Raw genomic sequence first — 16,080 nt, 5'->3', positions numbered from 1 at the left:
TGTGGATGGAGTTGTGTGTCAAGTCTAAAGGAGATGAGATGATTCAGCTACAGCAGGTAGGTTAATAAAATATGACTCAATGTATGAAGAATAGAGCAGCTGCATGGCTCTGTGGGCTAATGACGTCACATACCTGGAAAAGCAATGTAAACACGCACATGGTATATTTAGCTGTTGGCTACATGTTCACACATAGAAACCACAACATACATTCACTGAAGGCATTCTCTCAAACTCATAAACACACATACAGACACACAATTTGCTTCTGCATTGCTGCTCTCATTTCCATAACAGATCCTGACACTTTCCAAACTAACAGAAAGATTAAAATGCCGTTCTGCTATTTCAGGGTCACAGACTCATATGAAGTGGTGATTCAGGTTGTTTTCCAATCCACTAAATGGCTAAGAGAAGTAGTATCTCTGTGATCTGTTTTTTTTCAGCTTCTTAATCCAATGCACTTTGATTAAGAACGGCTTCTCTTTGTTCTCTCTCTGCAGGGGCCCCAGGAGGAAGAGGAAGATCAGAGGGACAGCGGAGTTCAACATTTTACTCACTCCAGTTCACTCTTAACTGGAGACTGCCAAGGCTGTGTGGTGCGTGAGGAACCCGTGCTTTAAATATCCTCATACATTACTGCCATCATTATCGCACACATTCAAAGAAACATCACTCCTACATGGATCTCCCTGATCTACATTCCTTCAATAGATTGTTTCTGATGAGAGATAGTGGGAGAAAGTATCTGATAGCACCACAAATGTCTGCACTCAGTCCCATTCTGCCCAAACGCTACCACCAATCTGAATGCATGAACACACACACGTATACACGCATACACACTTGCATGCACACACGCCACCAGATGCCCCCTCAGCTGTACTTCTGGCTGTTTGCCTTTAAGGGGTGTCAGCGTGGGTAATCTCAGGTGACGCACACCTGGTAACGCACAGCCCAAGACATCTGTAGGACAGCAGGCCTGCTAGCTTCACAGCCTCCATATCCGCGTGCAACCCCATAAAAAGCTTTCTTTTTGATTGCGAGTGTGATTTAACCTCACTGTCACAATGAAAGCCAAGAACCAAGCACAGTTCATTCCGTTTATGCAAGTTCCAACCTTGACTTTCTCCATACTATTGAGTCTTTTAATTGACTTGGTCTGATAAGGTGGGATATTATTGTCAATAAGTCATTCAGTGAAGTCCCAGGTGCCTCCCACAATATTATAAAGCTCCGCCTGTGTTTCTTTGGGTCAAAAAGACATTATTTAACCTCCGGGAGCAGGAAAGGTCAATGCACATGTAGCCCACGGAGGCCTCTATGAGCCCCAAGGGATTGTTAACAAGGTCAAGGCCCCAGAGAGGAAACTAAACGGGGCTACAAGGAGGCCTGCATGCAAAAACACTGCTACACCAACAGGAGGCGCTGTCAAGAACAGTTCAAATGTTTAGTGAAGCATGTTCTTAGTTGTATTCCCAGACAGCATCCCCCCTCCCCTCGGGCTAGCTCTCTTGTGCAGAGCTGCTGCTCCTCACAGTCTGAGGGGCCTAGGGGTTCTTGGGGGTATTCCCTGTGGTAAAGCAGGGAGCCTGAGGGGCTCCGGTGTGTAGGAGCTTTGGGAATGCAGAAGCCTTGGGGGCCTGGAGCTCAGATGGGGCCTAGAGGGTAAACTTTCTCACACAGGGAGCAGAGATGTAGCAGATACATAAAGACAGCGAGGGGAAAACACCTTGAGTCAGATATGCAGGCAACAGCCGGGAAGATCCCATGAGGGTACACAGAAACACAAACACACATATGTATGTATACTTTAACCCAAAACCAATATGTGGGCTAGCAAACAGAGCTTTTTTAAATATTCCCCTCTCTCCTCAGCCATTCCGTCTTTCATCTTCTCCTCTTTTCTCCCTCCTGCTGTCTCCTCTATTCCGCTGGAAGAAATTAACGCCTAACAGGATTAGATGTGTCTCTATCATGTGAGACACAAGATCACAAACCAACCCAAGCCCCCCTGGGGAACAGCGGGACGGAAGGGATGAAACAAGGCCACGTCTCCCCTCTCCTCCCCTCCATCCCAAAGGTATCCAGATGCTGGGAGAGAGACGACCAGAGAAAGGAAACAGGCAAATGTTGACAAATGGAGCGAGAGAGGCGTTTTGTCCAAAGATATCAGTCTCACTTGGATAGCATTGTCTCCACCCTCACTTTCATGAACTCCAAAACTATTACACTGTGGGCCACTTTGCCCGTCTTTTAATTAAAACTTGAAAAGTTTCTCTCTGCATATATCATTATAAGATATACCTGCCAGAATGAGTGGGCAACTAAAGCAGCGAAGCAGCTGCGTAAAAGCTGTTTGAAACTGATTTTGAGTCATCCTGACCTCAGTCCAAAGGGCTCCCATTACTCCAGAAGCAGTTACAATTAGTTACCAACTCACTAGGTTTATCGTTCCTAAATTGAAATGTATCGCACTTTAAAGCCTTCTCTCTAATTGTGTAGTCATTAATGGCCGATTCCATATCTACTCTACGTTGATGGGCACATAAAAACTCATGATGATAGACGAGCACAAGTGCGGTTGTTAAAACTGAGAATAAGTTGCCTCTTGTTCTGTTTCATCACCACTAGGAGGAGTAGAGTCCTGTGATGGGCGAGAGGATGGATAAAGACTTTCTCCGACATGTCATCAAAGATTGATGGATTCCTTCAAGCTTCATTGTCCAGAAGTAGAAACATGTGAGGCACTGAATTAGCCTACATTCAACATGACACGCACATACAATCACACAACTTGCACAAACACAGAAGGAATGGTCTGCGTAGCATCAGGGCTGTTGCCAGCATTTTAGAAAGGCTGAGGTCAAAGGTCCAAGTTCACCAAATGTAGCCCCTCCACCACACACCAGAAAGAGGGTGAATGTTTTCTCATCATTTGGATTTTTCAAATTGATTTATTCACTTAACGGTTATATATATATATATATATATATATTTATTTTTTCCATAAATTTCAATTTCCTACATGATGGTCTGAAGACTGATTATTCCACACTGTCAAGAATAAAATTCTGATGGAAAAATCCAGAATACTTCATTTATTGCCCTTAAGCGGTCACATTTAATCTTATTGAGCCTTAAAATACATTGTTCGTTATGTGATTTAAGTGAGATTTAATGTTTTTTTGTTCCTCTTCTGATTATCTAAGAGCTACACTAGTTAGTGATTGGCTTTTCTGGATGAATGATTATGCTTAAAAATGTAGTTGTGTTTTAGGAGGGGAACCTATTTTGTGGCAGATTTTATTTGAAGAGCCTGGAACGGGAGATAAATTGATTGCAATGTGATTGAAACATAATTGTTTGGTATCTTTGAGGAACATGAAGAACTGGAGTCGGCCTTTAAGATACCTGTTTGGCGGCATGGAAGAAAAGTCCTCCCTTTAGATTGGTAAAACTGCTTAATTCACAGAACAATGCCAGAGGACCTCATTAAACTATATATACATATTAGCAAGTAGTAATTAATTATGACGGTGATAGCAATAATAGCAATACAAATGATATTATAATAAAGGTTATATATCATATATACGTTTTTCTGTGTGCGGTCAAAGCATGCACTTGGCTCATTCACTGCAGTTTCAGCAATAAAAACTATGATCTGACCTCCATTGAGAAGACAATGGGAAAGCATGTTAAGGCAAAGAAACATAAAGTTCAGCCATTCAGATTGGTAAATAATAAATGTTTTCTCTAAGCAGCTCGATAATGAACTGAGATTGTACCGTTGTTTTTCCATTATGCATGTTATTATATAATGGGTCGAACAGCCTGTTATGAAAGCGTCAGCACAGGATGGTTCAGATGTCCCAAAGATCATTACAAACAACACAGTGGGCCAGAACTCCCCAGGGCACAAGGAACAAACACAAGAGATGAAAGACAAAAACGAGGGAACTCAGATTTATGCAGCTTAAAAATAGGGCATCATGATGACAAGAGTCAAGAGGAGCAGGGGAGTTGAGTTGCACTGTATAGTTTATTATGCAGGCAGTTTAACTGTAGTAGTCATTTTGGGTTTGCTGCTGTTAATTGCTGATATGGAAATGGCAGTGTACTATGAAAAAAAGCTCTGAAAAGGAGAAGCAAGACTAAGTGAAAATTATACTGGGGGGGCTTCTTAGACATTAATATTCTACACTTTATGACCCTCCTCACCCACTGTTTCCACCCTGGTCTCACCCAGAGGGCTCATTATTATCAGTGGAGAGGGGTTGATCTACGCAGACACTCATATGAGAGCTGTCTGAAGGCATTACTGTACACACACTCCCCCAGTGTGAATGATTAGGAACCTATCATAAACAGGAGGGGCAGGCTGTTAAACATGACCGGGAGGCAGGCTGCACAGATAGCCCATGTGCCCCCATCTTGCTCAGGCAAACACACATTTGGTTCTTTTACATCTGCGTGCACCACTAATACTCATCCACCTTCACTCACACACTGGCGCAGACTTACAGATGCACCCTGACACATGACAAACCTCATATGCTATTTGGAGGAAGTACATTGAGCTACTTAGTGTTTTAGGCCTCCCAATTATTCAAATGCATGATGCAAGACTGACCCCACACTCTTTAGAAAGGCAACAGAGCAAACATTTGACTATCCAATAGACATTATAAACAAAAAACTTCCAACACCACAGGCAACACCTCCACTTTGAATGTTCCTCAGACCCGGAGCTTTTTGTCGGATGAACAAAGAAGGAATTAATCTGAAAACAAATCTGTATTCTTGGATGAAGCCGCACAAAGTGGAGCCACGCCAGAATATGGTAACCTATTTCTGCAAATTTATATGAAATAAACATTGTTATTGTCATGTCGTCCTCTTAAAAACTTATCTAAACCTGGAAAACGTCAAAGAAATTTATATTAAAGTCGGAGCTGAATGGCTTTCCAGACATTTCTGTCTTCTTGCAGTCATGGTCTGACAGTGTTTGAGGAAGGCTCTACATCACAACAGAATAACACATCCCACACGTACATCGCTCTGTCCCTTGTTCCTAATGAGCTTTATCGCATTGGTCCCGCTTGACTTGTCTTGCTAACTGGCACACATATATCCATATGTTCCACATGAGCAAGCAGAGGGGACAGGCTGGGTGGCATTGCTGCTTTCTCAGTTACATCTCAGAGTTTCACTGCAACAGCCAGCAGCAACAGCAAGTCAGCTTAACTCCGTCTCTGCTGCGAGTGCGCAGACTGCAATTGGTCATGAGAAGTGTTAACAGCATCCGCTTGTTCTTAGTGTTTAATGAGTCAATAGTCAAAAGCAGACTTGGAACATTTGAATGGCATGATACTGATATAGCTCCTTGAGATGCAGTATGCCCATGTGAAACTTGGTGCTAAGAGAACCAAAAGAGAAAAAGACTACCAAATAACAAAACGGATAAATGTATAAGGCTACGCTATTACTTTACCTGCATTGTAGGGGGGGTAGTAGATACATCCACTAATGTAAAATAATTCAGTTGATTAAAGGACTTGTTTTACTTTCTTACCCAGAGTTAGGAGAGGAGATCAATACCAGTCATCCAGCTGCTGGCAGTATTGATCTTCTTTTCTAACTCTCGGCAAGAAAGCAAGTGCTTTTAGCAAAATACTGAATTATCCCTTTAAGCTGCGAGCGATCATATTCATGCAGAGTATATTTCTATCCTTGAACAGCAATACTCAAAATAGAAATAATAACAAAGTCAATGATTTGTGCTTTGCAGCTTAACACAAAATACTTTTATTTATCTTGACACAATTCATGAGCATGTGCAGTGTGGAAAAGGAGACATATTGATGTGTTTGTGCCCATGTGTGTTGAGGACTATGAAGGCAATGAGGTTTGGGACAACAAAGCACAACAGGAAAAGATGAAAAGGAGAAAAAAGGTTGAGTGACATTAATTTGACTAAAATTACAAATTCTGGATCTTTTCATGAGTTGCATAGTTCTATGCACCTGCCATACAAGGTACCCATTAAGAAATATAGAACATTTAATTTAAAAACAAAAACCAAAGAGGACTTTCCAATGTTACAAAACACCATGTTTATACTGTATGTACAACGCCAAATGCAGTGTAAATACATATGGTACATCCAACACAAAGAAATGACCTCTGAGTGATGTAACAGGTGGAGTTTTGGTATTCAAACCAACACAGTACTGAAAAAACAACCTTAAATAAAAGACAGTTGTAAAAGGAAGAAGCTCAAATGTGAAAATGAAATTTAACATGGAGCATACTGTAGACCAATAAATACATTTCAAACTAAGTAAGAAAAAAAAATATTTCACAGGCTACACGTAATCCAAACACGTGCAAAAACCATGCCATTAATTGTCAGTTAATAAACATTTATTAGCGGACTAATGCAAAAATAACAAATCTTTAACATCACGTGGCCAGGAAACTGTAAACAAAGAAACATAATTCGTGAATAAAAACAATCACTGTATTCCTCTCAAACTTGAAGTACAGAAGAGATTTGATAAATAAATAAAATCAGAATAAATGTTTTGCGCTGTAGTTTCACATTAACTGTTCTTGTATATTACAATTCACCTAAAGCTCTGCATTCAGCTTTGACAGGTTTTTATTAAAGACTATCTACACAGATCTCTGAGGCAGTGAAGCCGGCGATGCGACTGGAAGGCACCGTCGATAAAGAGTAAGTCCACCGTGTCTGGCTTTGCTCCTGAATGTCAGAAACCGAACCGAGACGGACCCATAGTGTTAGTGGTACGACAAACCCTTACCCCTCCTCTTGTTTGCTATCTACAGTGTTGACTTACAAACCAACACTCTGACATCTGTCCCACTACTACGAGGAAAGGATGGAGTGGTGGTCGCGGAGATGGGAGGTGGTGCAAGAGTCTGATTTGGTCTTTGAAGACAAAGATGTTCACCAACCCTCCTCACACACACGTCAGAAACTGCACTGAGTGCTCAGAGCTCATCGTGGTTCTTGGTGAGGTCCTCTCCGTAGTTTGTGGCCTGGCTTCCCACAAACATGTTCCAGTTTTCGAGGATCTCCTCTTTGGTCAGCATCTGGTCCTGAGGAGGGAGGACAGGGGAATTACAACATTAGTAAGCCGTATACTATAACAATATCCGTATCAAAATATACGAAACTTTGTTTTTCGCATTTGAATGATGATAAAATGTAAGTTTGCACCCGTAACGTTTTCATTCGTGTGGAATTGTAGTGTAAACTGAAAGACCTCAATCACAAAAGATGACAGGAAATGGATCTTAACCATGTTGATGCAGATGACACTACGCACCTTGTCCTGGTCAGACTCGTACACCAGATGTCTGGCCTCAGCTTGGGCATGGTCGTAGTCTTGTGGCATAATCCAGTGGCGGATTTCGTCCTGGTCCATCTTGCCATCTTTGTTCAAGTCTCGGAAGTCCGAAAACTGTTCCCTCTCGGTCTTGATCCAGTCCGGCTCCGGACCCCCGTCCTCATGGGCAAACATGTCGGCTGAAACAGCAAAGGACAATGGAAGTGAAACATTTTGTGTCAAGTCAATGTTGGCAGTTAAAGATTCTATATACACCTCAAATATACTTCTGTGATCCCTACTTCAATGGCAACAATAGTGGTCAGACATATTTCACATGCAACAATGATTCCTTCCTCGGGTCAACTCACAACATCCAGAAACTAGTCACCTGGAATGCAAAAACCATAAATGAACAAAACTCTAAAAAGCACATATACGCACCTTCAAAGTGGGTGTAAATCAAAAAAGTAATGGATTTTGCCATCAATAAATGCTAATAAACAGCTATGCTGACGAAACAGACCTGTGTTGTCCTGTGTCTGTGACAGCTGGCCTGTTGTGGCCCTTTTAAGGTTTTTACAGTGTGGTTTTATTGCATTAGATAGCATGTTGCTATCAAATGTTAATTAAGTTTAATTAATGTAACCTCATTAGTTTCAATGTACTGCTTAAACTTACCAATATACTCATCTTCATCCACGTCTCCGTCTCCGTTCTTGTCAATGTCCTCCAGGGTTTCCTGCACATAGAATAAGTTAATGATACCATAAAAGGGAGGCACAAGGGTCAACATTAGTGGAACTCTCACTTTGAGTAATAAAAGAAAAACATGTCGCCCCTGACAAGAAGAGGGGAGCTATGAGGGTCAGCTTACAGCTGGGCTGGCAGACTGACACGACAACGAACGAAGGACAGGGTTCCCTGCTGATGAGAGCCACATTAAAAGATGATTTACACTTTAGCAAACACCGGCTTTTAAAGCCCTCGTAGATGGGATTCTTTCTCACATCCTGGATTTGACAGAGTGTGAATTTGACTGAACGGTTACTTAAAGGCTTGCCGTGTGAGCTGATCATTAGTTCACAACCACACACGCACACAAACGTACACTAATTGCAATGCATATTGGCACCACACACACGCAGCTACACAGATTGAAATCACTGTATGCGTCACCTGCAGGTGAGACGCCTTCGCTGAAACATACTGAATGATTAAAAGCCATGTAGCTTCTGTAGTCTAATAGATGACTAATAATAAACAAGAACCTCCATTCACCCATTTTCTACACCCGCTTAACCTGTGAAAGGTTGCGTGTAAACAAGGAAGGATATATTCATAGAAAATAAAAAACCTATAGACTAGTATAGACTTCTGTAACCTCTGACAGTGCAGGAGGCATACAATGATTAACCTGGGCAAACATAAATTTAAGCCAGCATGACGAATACAATGTAATGTTGTATTCAACATATTTATGGTTGCTGGGACAAATGTGACAATGTGTTTGTGATATAGATTTTAAATTATAACTCTACTATCCATTTGACCTTTATGTGATGACAGCAGTAAGAAAGACATCGTATACGTCTTTGGGGAAAGCAGAGAAAGCTCAACACTGTACATGAAAAGCAAATTTTAGAATAGGAGTTAAATACCAAAATGTTTGATCAAAATGGTGCACAAATACACACATATACAAATACTACCACTAGCTCCTGAGTAACAAGACATTTTAGATGGAAGAATCTATGGCTCTTCATAACACCGCATCAATAGCAGCAGGTCGGTAAGCAACCTACAACTCTCTGTGGCGACATGAAGGCGACCCATACTCATGTTTTTAGGAGGTGCACTGAACTAAAGCATTTCTGGGACAATGAAAACACAGCAATACAAAGACTTTATGGAATATGCCACTCCAAACTACCGTGACGTTCCTCTGGGACACTGCGGCGCCCACACAAGAAAAAACCTGTCAGTGTTTGTTCGGTTTACAGTGTAATGCAGTGTCTCTGGCCTCTGAAAGCAGATAGCAGCAGGTAGATATGAAGCCGGACATTTAAACACAGTCCTCTGTTGTGTGAATGAGTGTGTAGGTGCACAGTTGGCACTCAGTGAGATGATCTCGTGTTCCTGCCTGAAACTGCACTACAAGCTCCATTAGTGACCTTTCTTGGTATCCTACAGTCGTGTCCTTTCTAAAAGTGTCTCTTTATTTCCTTTCCTCGCATGACTACATTAACCATCAATCACTCATTGTGGTGGGGTTGTGTGAAAGATCTGTGTTCGAAAAGAAGGAGCTTAACCTCTTAATATTGTAGCTTTAGCCAGATTCACCACAACAGTTTGTAACATTCGATGATGTCACAAAAATGAGAGATTAATTATTAACTCTGTCAAATGGGTGGTACAACTTTTATGAACAGAGCAGCATAGTGCATCACTGCTAACATTTGCCACGCAACTGTTCCATGAAGCCAGATTTATATATAAAGATCGAGTCTTAAATGGGACAGTCGGTCCGTCCCACTGGACCTGTTCCAAAGAAAATACAGAAAGTCAATCATTTCCTGGCCCAGTTAACATTTCATGAAGGTGTTATTCAAATGTAGCACATTTATCAAAGTGGCCCATCAGATAAAAAGACATGGAATAGAAAATCAAATCTGTTCCTGTAATTAAAGAACATATCTTAGTGGACGAAATCACGTAGAATTGTATTTTTTCCAACATGCAAATGTGTCTAACACTGTGCTTAATGCCTCTTTCTTATTACACTTATAATAACCATGTGGTTACAGAGCACTTACCAGAACCACAGTATCCCTCATGTGTTCAAACTCCTCAGGGTGGAGGAAGGATGTGAACTCTTCCCGGTCTGCTGCCAAGTCCCCATCCAGATCAGCCGTTTTAAACCTCCTCTCATCACGAGGGAGCATCTTCTTGAAGCTAAACTGGTCTGTTGCTTCCTCAAAGTCCTCCGGGTTGGCTAAAAAGGGGGAATTAAAATCAGCTTACTGTCACTACTTTAATACTGTACGTTAAAAACAAAATGAAGTGGCGAGAACACAAAACACACATACCAAGGTAGTATCCGTACGTGGCTTGCTTGTACTCATCCCACGAAATCTTGTTGTCTTTGTTGAGATCATAGTCCGTCCACACCTTTGCCACATTCTCGTAAACGTAACGCTTCTGGACACGTTTTATCCAGGCCTTGAGTTCAGCTGTGGTAATGTAGCCATCCGCGTCGCCGTCTATCCTGTCCACTATTTTACTGGAAGGCAAGAGAATAAAAGACAGGGAGCATTTGTTAGAGTTATCAGACACACTTTCAATGCTCAAACATGATGGTAAAGATCCAAAATAGGCACGTTATCGTATTTTCAAAGATAGTTAACACATCTTTGTGCTGTCTGACCTCAAAACACTGAGTTATTATTCTTACAAGCAGTCAGCAGACAAAACAAATACATACATATTTGGTTGCACCACTTTTACTATAAAGGGACGTGGCATCAATGGGACTACCCCAGTAGGGAGAAGCAGGCAAACCCCTATTAGTGAAGAATGCAGTGTAGCTGGGGTATTCTTAGAACCTAGTGTGCCACGTTGTGATGTTACAGGGGTCCTCCCACTCTCAACACCACAGGAAGCTGTGTTTTTAGAGGGTAAGCCCATTTAGCCAACGTGTGTTACATGGTGCCAACTTGTCAACCAGGCAGTGGCAAAAAAAAAAAAAAAAAAAACTTCACTTTGAAGCACACAAACAGAACCACGTAGCACATGAAGTGTAGGCCTATACACTGCAGTGAGTGACAGCAGCTCTACATGAAGACGGTGTACTGCAACACGACTGTACTCGAACTTCACCACTTACAAATGGTTCTTTAATGACGATGTATAATTAAGATTTCGGCTGAGCAATTAACTCTATTGCAGTGTGTGCGACTAGTCCTGGTGGCGCAATAATGCACGGTTTTATATAGCCTCGTAGATTTGCTGGCATGCACATCTTTTCTCAGGCACTCTCTCGTGTTAAATTTTAATGTCCTTATCCTGAACGGGTACACGCAACAGACCCCCGTTAGGAGAAACGTGCGTGATTTACACAAACAAAAGGCTCAAAAGGAGCCCGTGACAATAACACCAAGACTGGTATCAAAGTCAGCTCATGTGTCAGAGTATTGACATGTCCTTACCCAAGCTTGTCCTTGCTCTCATCGGGAGTGAGCTGGTCAAATGTCCTGGCCTCCTCTTTGCCAAGAAAGGCCTCATGGTCGTATTGGAAGCTTTTGTTTTCTTCGAGGGCTGGCCTGCCCAATTCTGTGTCATGAATAACTCTGTCTTTCCTTAACGTTGGCTTACCGTGCACCACAACAGTGCACAGAAGCGCAGCGCACATGAAGCTGAAGACGTCCATCAGTCAGGGATGAAGCTGGAGGTTCCCAGTTGTTTCTAAACAGGCCCGTGACACCACAATGCACAATGAGCAAGCGGCTGTGTAGCCACTTCCACTGCTCGTGCCGACCCAAATCAACCGTTTTTCCTCTCTTCGGCAGCGATGTGCAACAATGTTGCAGCTGCGCAATAACCAAACCTGCAGACAGGTCCACTGAGAACACCTACGGACCTCACTCAAATGAATTTAGGCAATCCTGTCCCCCTTTTTCTGAAAAAGGGATGCAACCAAACTGTGATTTTCTGCCGCTTTACGTACAGCCAATCACAGTGTCCGTTTCAAGCTAGGTCCAGCCTCGCCGCTGACAGCAGCCCTGCCATTGGTCCACGGGATGTGGGTAACACGAGAGGGATTCAGGCGCCACGTTGCACGCTAACGCTCAAACTCAGTTCACTGTGGCGTCAGTTTGAAACCAGTAGGGAGGGAAAATAGGACATTGTTACAGGTTTACATCCTGCAGAGCTGCTGCTTTCTTTATCATGGTTGTGTTCCCACTCGTACTAGTATGCACCCGCCATGACGGTGTGGCTGTGTGTAAATGTGTCGAGCGTACAGGTATGTGCACGTATAAACAGGGTTCAAGCCCCCATTGCTTTCGTTATGCAACCTCACCCACAAATATGCAACCCTGTAGAGTCTTTGTCTCTGCTGTAGTTTGTAATGTATCAAACAAAGCTGGAAGTTGTTGAAAGTGGAACAAACAACAAACAGGGCATCTGGAAAATATTGTAGGTGTCCCCAAGAAAGTCCTGTGTGTTCAGTCAGTGTTTGAGTGTGTTGAAGCATAGGTGTCTTTTCTTTTTACTAAATAAAGTGAATACTGAGTACATAAGTGTTAATGATATACTATGATATGAACGTTACTTAAAGCACATTACATCATCTAAAGAGTAAGTGAAAATGTACCCTAATGTTTGGTAAAAAAGCTGTTTCATCACATCAACATCTGAGTATGATACTTGGATACATAGTAATAGCTGCTGAGTCTTTTGAGTTTTAAAACTTACAGCGGTTTAGGGACTGTAGGAAAGTGATTAGGAAGGGTGGAAGAGTTGTGCATTTTGTTTTTGCTTAACAGGTGCTATAGGCCATTGTCACAGTAGCCATTTTGATGTCATTGTAGGGTAAACACAGGTGTAATTAATGACATTAATTATGGCCCTGTTCCATTAAGGTGGGCCAGGGCCCTGCTATTGTGCATCCTGGCTCACTGGAATGGCTGTGACAGTAAATAGAATGGGACCATAATTAATTGTATTAATTACACCTGTGTTTACCCTGCTGTGAAAACGGCCTTTATACAGGATTCAGAGCAATACTATAGCAGCAAACAACTATTACTAATGTAAAGATACAAAGGAGTAATGTCTACCTGTGCAAAGAATGAAGTGGCTCTCTATCTGTGTGTGGTATTATCTGAGATTCTCCTTGATTTGTTGGCATAGCCAGGCGTGCCTTTAGTGCATGTTAGCATGTCCCACTGGCTAGCTCATGACCTCTCTTCACTGCTCTCATATGGGGGTTACAGCTGGTAACGCTATCTCAACAGGCTGCATTGAAGCGAAAGCGGAGCACCCACCCTCTGGTTGCCCCTCAGGTTAACAATGTTAGCTCTGTTGGCACTTTTCCCATAGATTGCGCCGTCAGCAATGTTGGCCAGTTATATCAGGCCATGACTGTGTTGGGCAGTTTAGAGGCAACAGAAAGGCCGCCAATCTTGTATATAAGCATCCTCCTGTAAAGTGTCAATTAAGTCCAAGGCTCAGTTCCACTGTGGTCTATCACCAGCTCATGGGCCACAACAAAGAAGCGAGATGCACCAAGTTGAAGAAAATACTTTTATTTAAACAAAACAACCCAAATTCAGCCAAACTAAAGATGTACATAAATGATTAGTGTGAACGTCAGTGAAACCAGCAGTGTGTGGTTAAGTGATGTTTGTGTACATGTGTGTTGGAATGTTCGTAAAAACAATACCTAGCCAAGGCAGCATACCCAAACCAATTCAGGTCCCTAGAGGAGAGAAGCAGACTGCTATCAGGGTTTTATAGAATGAAGAGCCGGCACAGGTGTTCCCAGTTCCCCTTAACGATCCTCTGCCACTAAAACACATGACAAGTCTTTGATACAAATGCAAAGATGCAGGATGTGACTGATATAAATCACATTATCAACAAACAACAATGCTAAAATGAACAGCAAAAAAATATACAACTCATAGCCAGCATAATAAGGTTACACACTGGTATCGGATCATACAGAGTTGATGTATTGGGAGAGAAAAAGTTGTATCAGTGCATCCTGTTATTAAATCTAGTCACGCATGGGTCAGCGACACTACATGTAGCTCTAGTCTAGTAGTACGTGTGTTACTGTGAGGGTGTGCAGGTGTCCCTGTTTTGTTAACTTAATGCTTGCGACATAATGTTTTAAGAAAGACATAGAAAGAATTTGCACAGGGAGGGCGGTGCGATCATATCTACATGACGACGACTAGAAGAATCACATTACTTAGATGCATCTTAACCAGCTGTAATATGGAAGAGCAGACTCTGTACCCTGGAAACAAGTTGCTGACACTGCCGTGCCTAATCCTTCTTCGTGGGCAGGAGAAATGTGTACTTTGCCATTCATCAGTAGCATAATAAGCCAACACATGGCACTTTGCTGTTTTGCATAAATAGTACACCCCAGTTTATGATTATAAAGGGGCCCTGGGGCTAACTAGCCTCTTTATTCTATTAATGAATAGTTAATGTATTTAAATTAGTCCTGCCTGGTCAATTTGAATCAGTGTGTTGTGCAGACATGAAGAAATACAAATGTGTTTTTCCCAGTGAGATGCGTCTCTGAAATCTACTAAAAAAATGTATAAATAAACATAAACTTTATATAGTCTGGTTTATATTAATACTAAATACTGATTGATATTAGACAAGCATCTCTCAAGCTTGATCTACAAGAAGATGTGATATATTCTGTTAGCAATATTATAGATGTTTAAACTTCAACATGGTGCTTAACCCACTTGAATTAGAATGTAACCATTTCATCCCAGATAATAGATAATTTTGAGGCACAGCCTATGTGTTGAAGGTTATTGGGAAGTAAGGATTAATCTCAAACAATAGTAGCATGGCTGAACAACTGCAGTCATTAACATGTTGGAGAGAGAAAGTAGTTGGGAAGAGTGGCTTTCAACATGAATATTTCACAGAGGAATAGAAAGGGGAGGGGGTTGCAGCTACAGGGGTGTTCAGTTAACCATGAGATTACACACACTGCAGAAGGCATTTGGTTAATGTAATTAAGAAAACCCTATGGTGGGAGACACAGAGCATTAGTGTCCGGGATATACAGTTCTGTTGTGGCCTTTTCCTGCCCCACGCTCACAGCCACAGCCTGTATTTATCTGATTTACTTCTTCTTCTTTTTTTTTTTTTGCAACAAAATGTCTTGTTTGTTAATGCGTGAAAAATTCATCTGAACTTGTGAATATTTAAGTGCTTATGAATAACTGAGATGTTACACTCATTTATTGAAGGGAATATGACTGTTACCAAAAAGCTTTTTTTTTTTTTTTGCTTTACTTATTGGTGGTGGTACACAAAGTATTTACCTAAAAAGACATGCATCTAATCTGAGGGTAAATATTCCAGCAAAGTTTCATTCAATACTGGTAGGAAAATCTCTTTTCTTCACACATGTACCCCCGTTTTGGGTGCAGTTAAAGCCAGAATGGTATGGATGTAGCTACGGCAAATTCTTCAGCTTTTTGCAGTCATAGGTGAGTTTGTTGCTCAGGCATCTGACCAATTCATACATTTTAGTGCTTTGCTCTGTGCCATCAGTCAGCTGCAACTTCCTGATTCTCTTCAAGCTGCTCCATTGCAGCTTTAAACCAGGGAGCAGAAAGAAAAACAATTCATAGAACAAGACATTTGAATACAAGTCCTTGGGCTATGGTAAATAATAACAGGCATTTTCTTTTCTTTTCTGACATTTTATAGAGCAAACAATGATTTGATTTATTGAGAAAATATGAATCGATAATGAAAGTCATTGTTAGTTGACATTAACGGTCTAAAAAGCAGATTAGACTAAAACAAATCACTGGCTGACCAACAAACAATGAAGCTTATAATATAACCGTGTGCTGATTGTAACAGAGCAGGCCTCCCCCATACATCATCTTTGTAGGAGAGAGAATTAGGTACATTTACTGTTGTCGTGACCTTTGAAACTACAATGACA

General features: G+C 41.6%; 1 protein-coding gene across 1 annotated transcript; it reads right to left on the bottom strand.

Moving 5' to 3' along the window:
• Positions 1 to 5,853: 5,853 nt before the first annotated feature.
• Positions 5,854 to 12,017, bottom strand: rcn1 (reticulocalbin 1, EF-hand calcium binding domain). The gene is made up of 6 exons (XM_079162517.1): positions 11,567 to 12,017; positions 10,448 to 10,641; positions 10,175 to 10,353; positions 8,040 to 8,100; positions 7,359 to 7,558; positions 5,854 to 7,128 (listed from the first exon to the last, which is right to left on the bottom strand). Exons 1-6 carry the CDS (start codon positions 11,785 to 11,787, stop codon positions 7,021 to 7,023), a joined length of 963 nt encoding a protein of 320 aa, XP_079018643.1. The 5' UTR covers positions 11,788 to 12,017; the 3' UTR covers positions 5,854 to 7,020.
• Between the last annotated feature and the right edge of the window lie 4,063 nt (positions 12,018 to 16,080).

Source organism: Pholis gunnellus (assembly GCF_910591455.1).
Source record: "Pholis gunnellus genome assembly, chromosome: 1".
NCBI classification, from domain to species: Eukaryota; Metazoa; Chordata; class Actinopteri; order Perciformes; family Pholidae; genus Pholis; species Pholis gunnellus.
Note: the sequence above shows the minus strand (reverse complement) of the source record. Positions and strands in the feature narration are given on the sequence as shown.

What these genes read in the sequence shown, in the direction of transcription:
- rcn1 (XM_079162517.1), bottom strand. Translation starts at nt 11,787, where the DNA reads ATGGACGTCTTCAGCTTCATGTGCGCTGCGCTTCTGTGCACTGTTGTG. An exon ending in TGAGGGATACTGTGGTTCTG is followed by an intron (nt 8,101 to 10,174) that starts GTAAGTGCTCTG and finishes TTCTATGTGCAG; the next exon opens with GAAACCCTGGAGGACATTGA. An exon ending in ACGAGTCTGACCAGGACAAG is followed by an intron (nt 7,129 to 7,358) that starts GTGCGTAGTGTC and finishes CTCCCTCCTCAG; the next exon opens with GACCAGATGCTGACCAAAGA.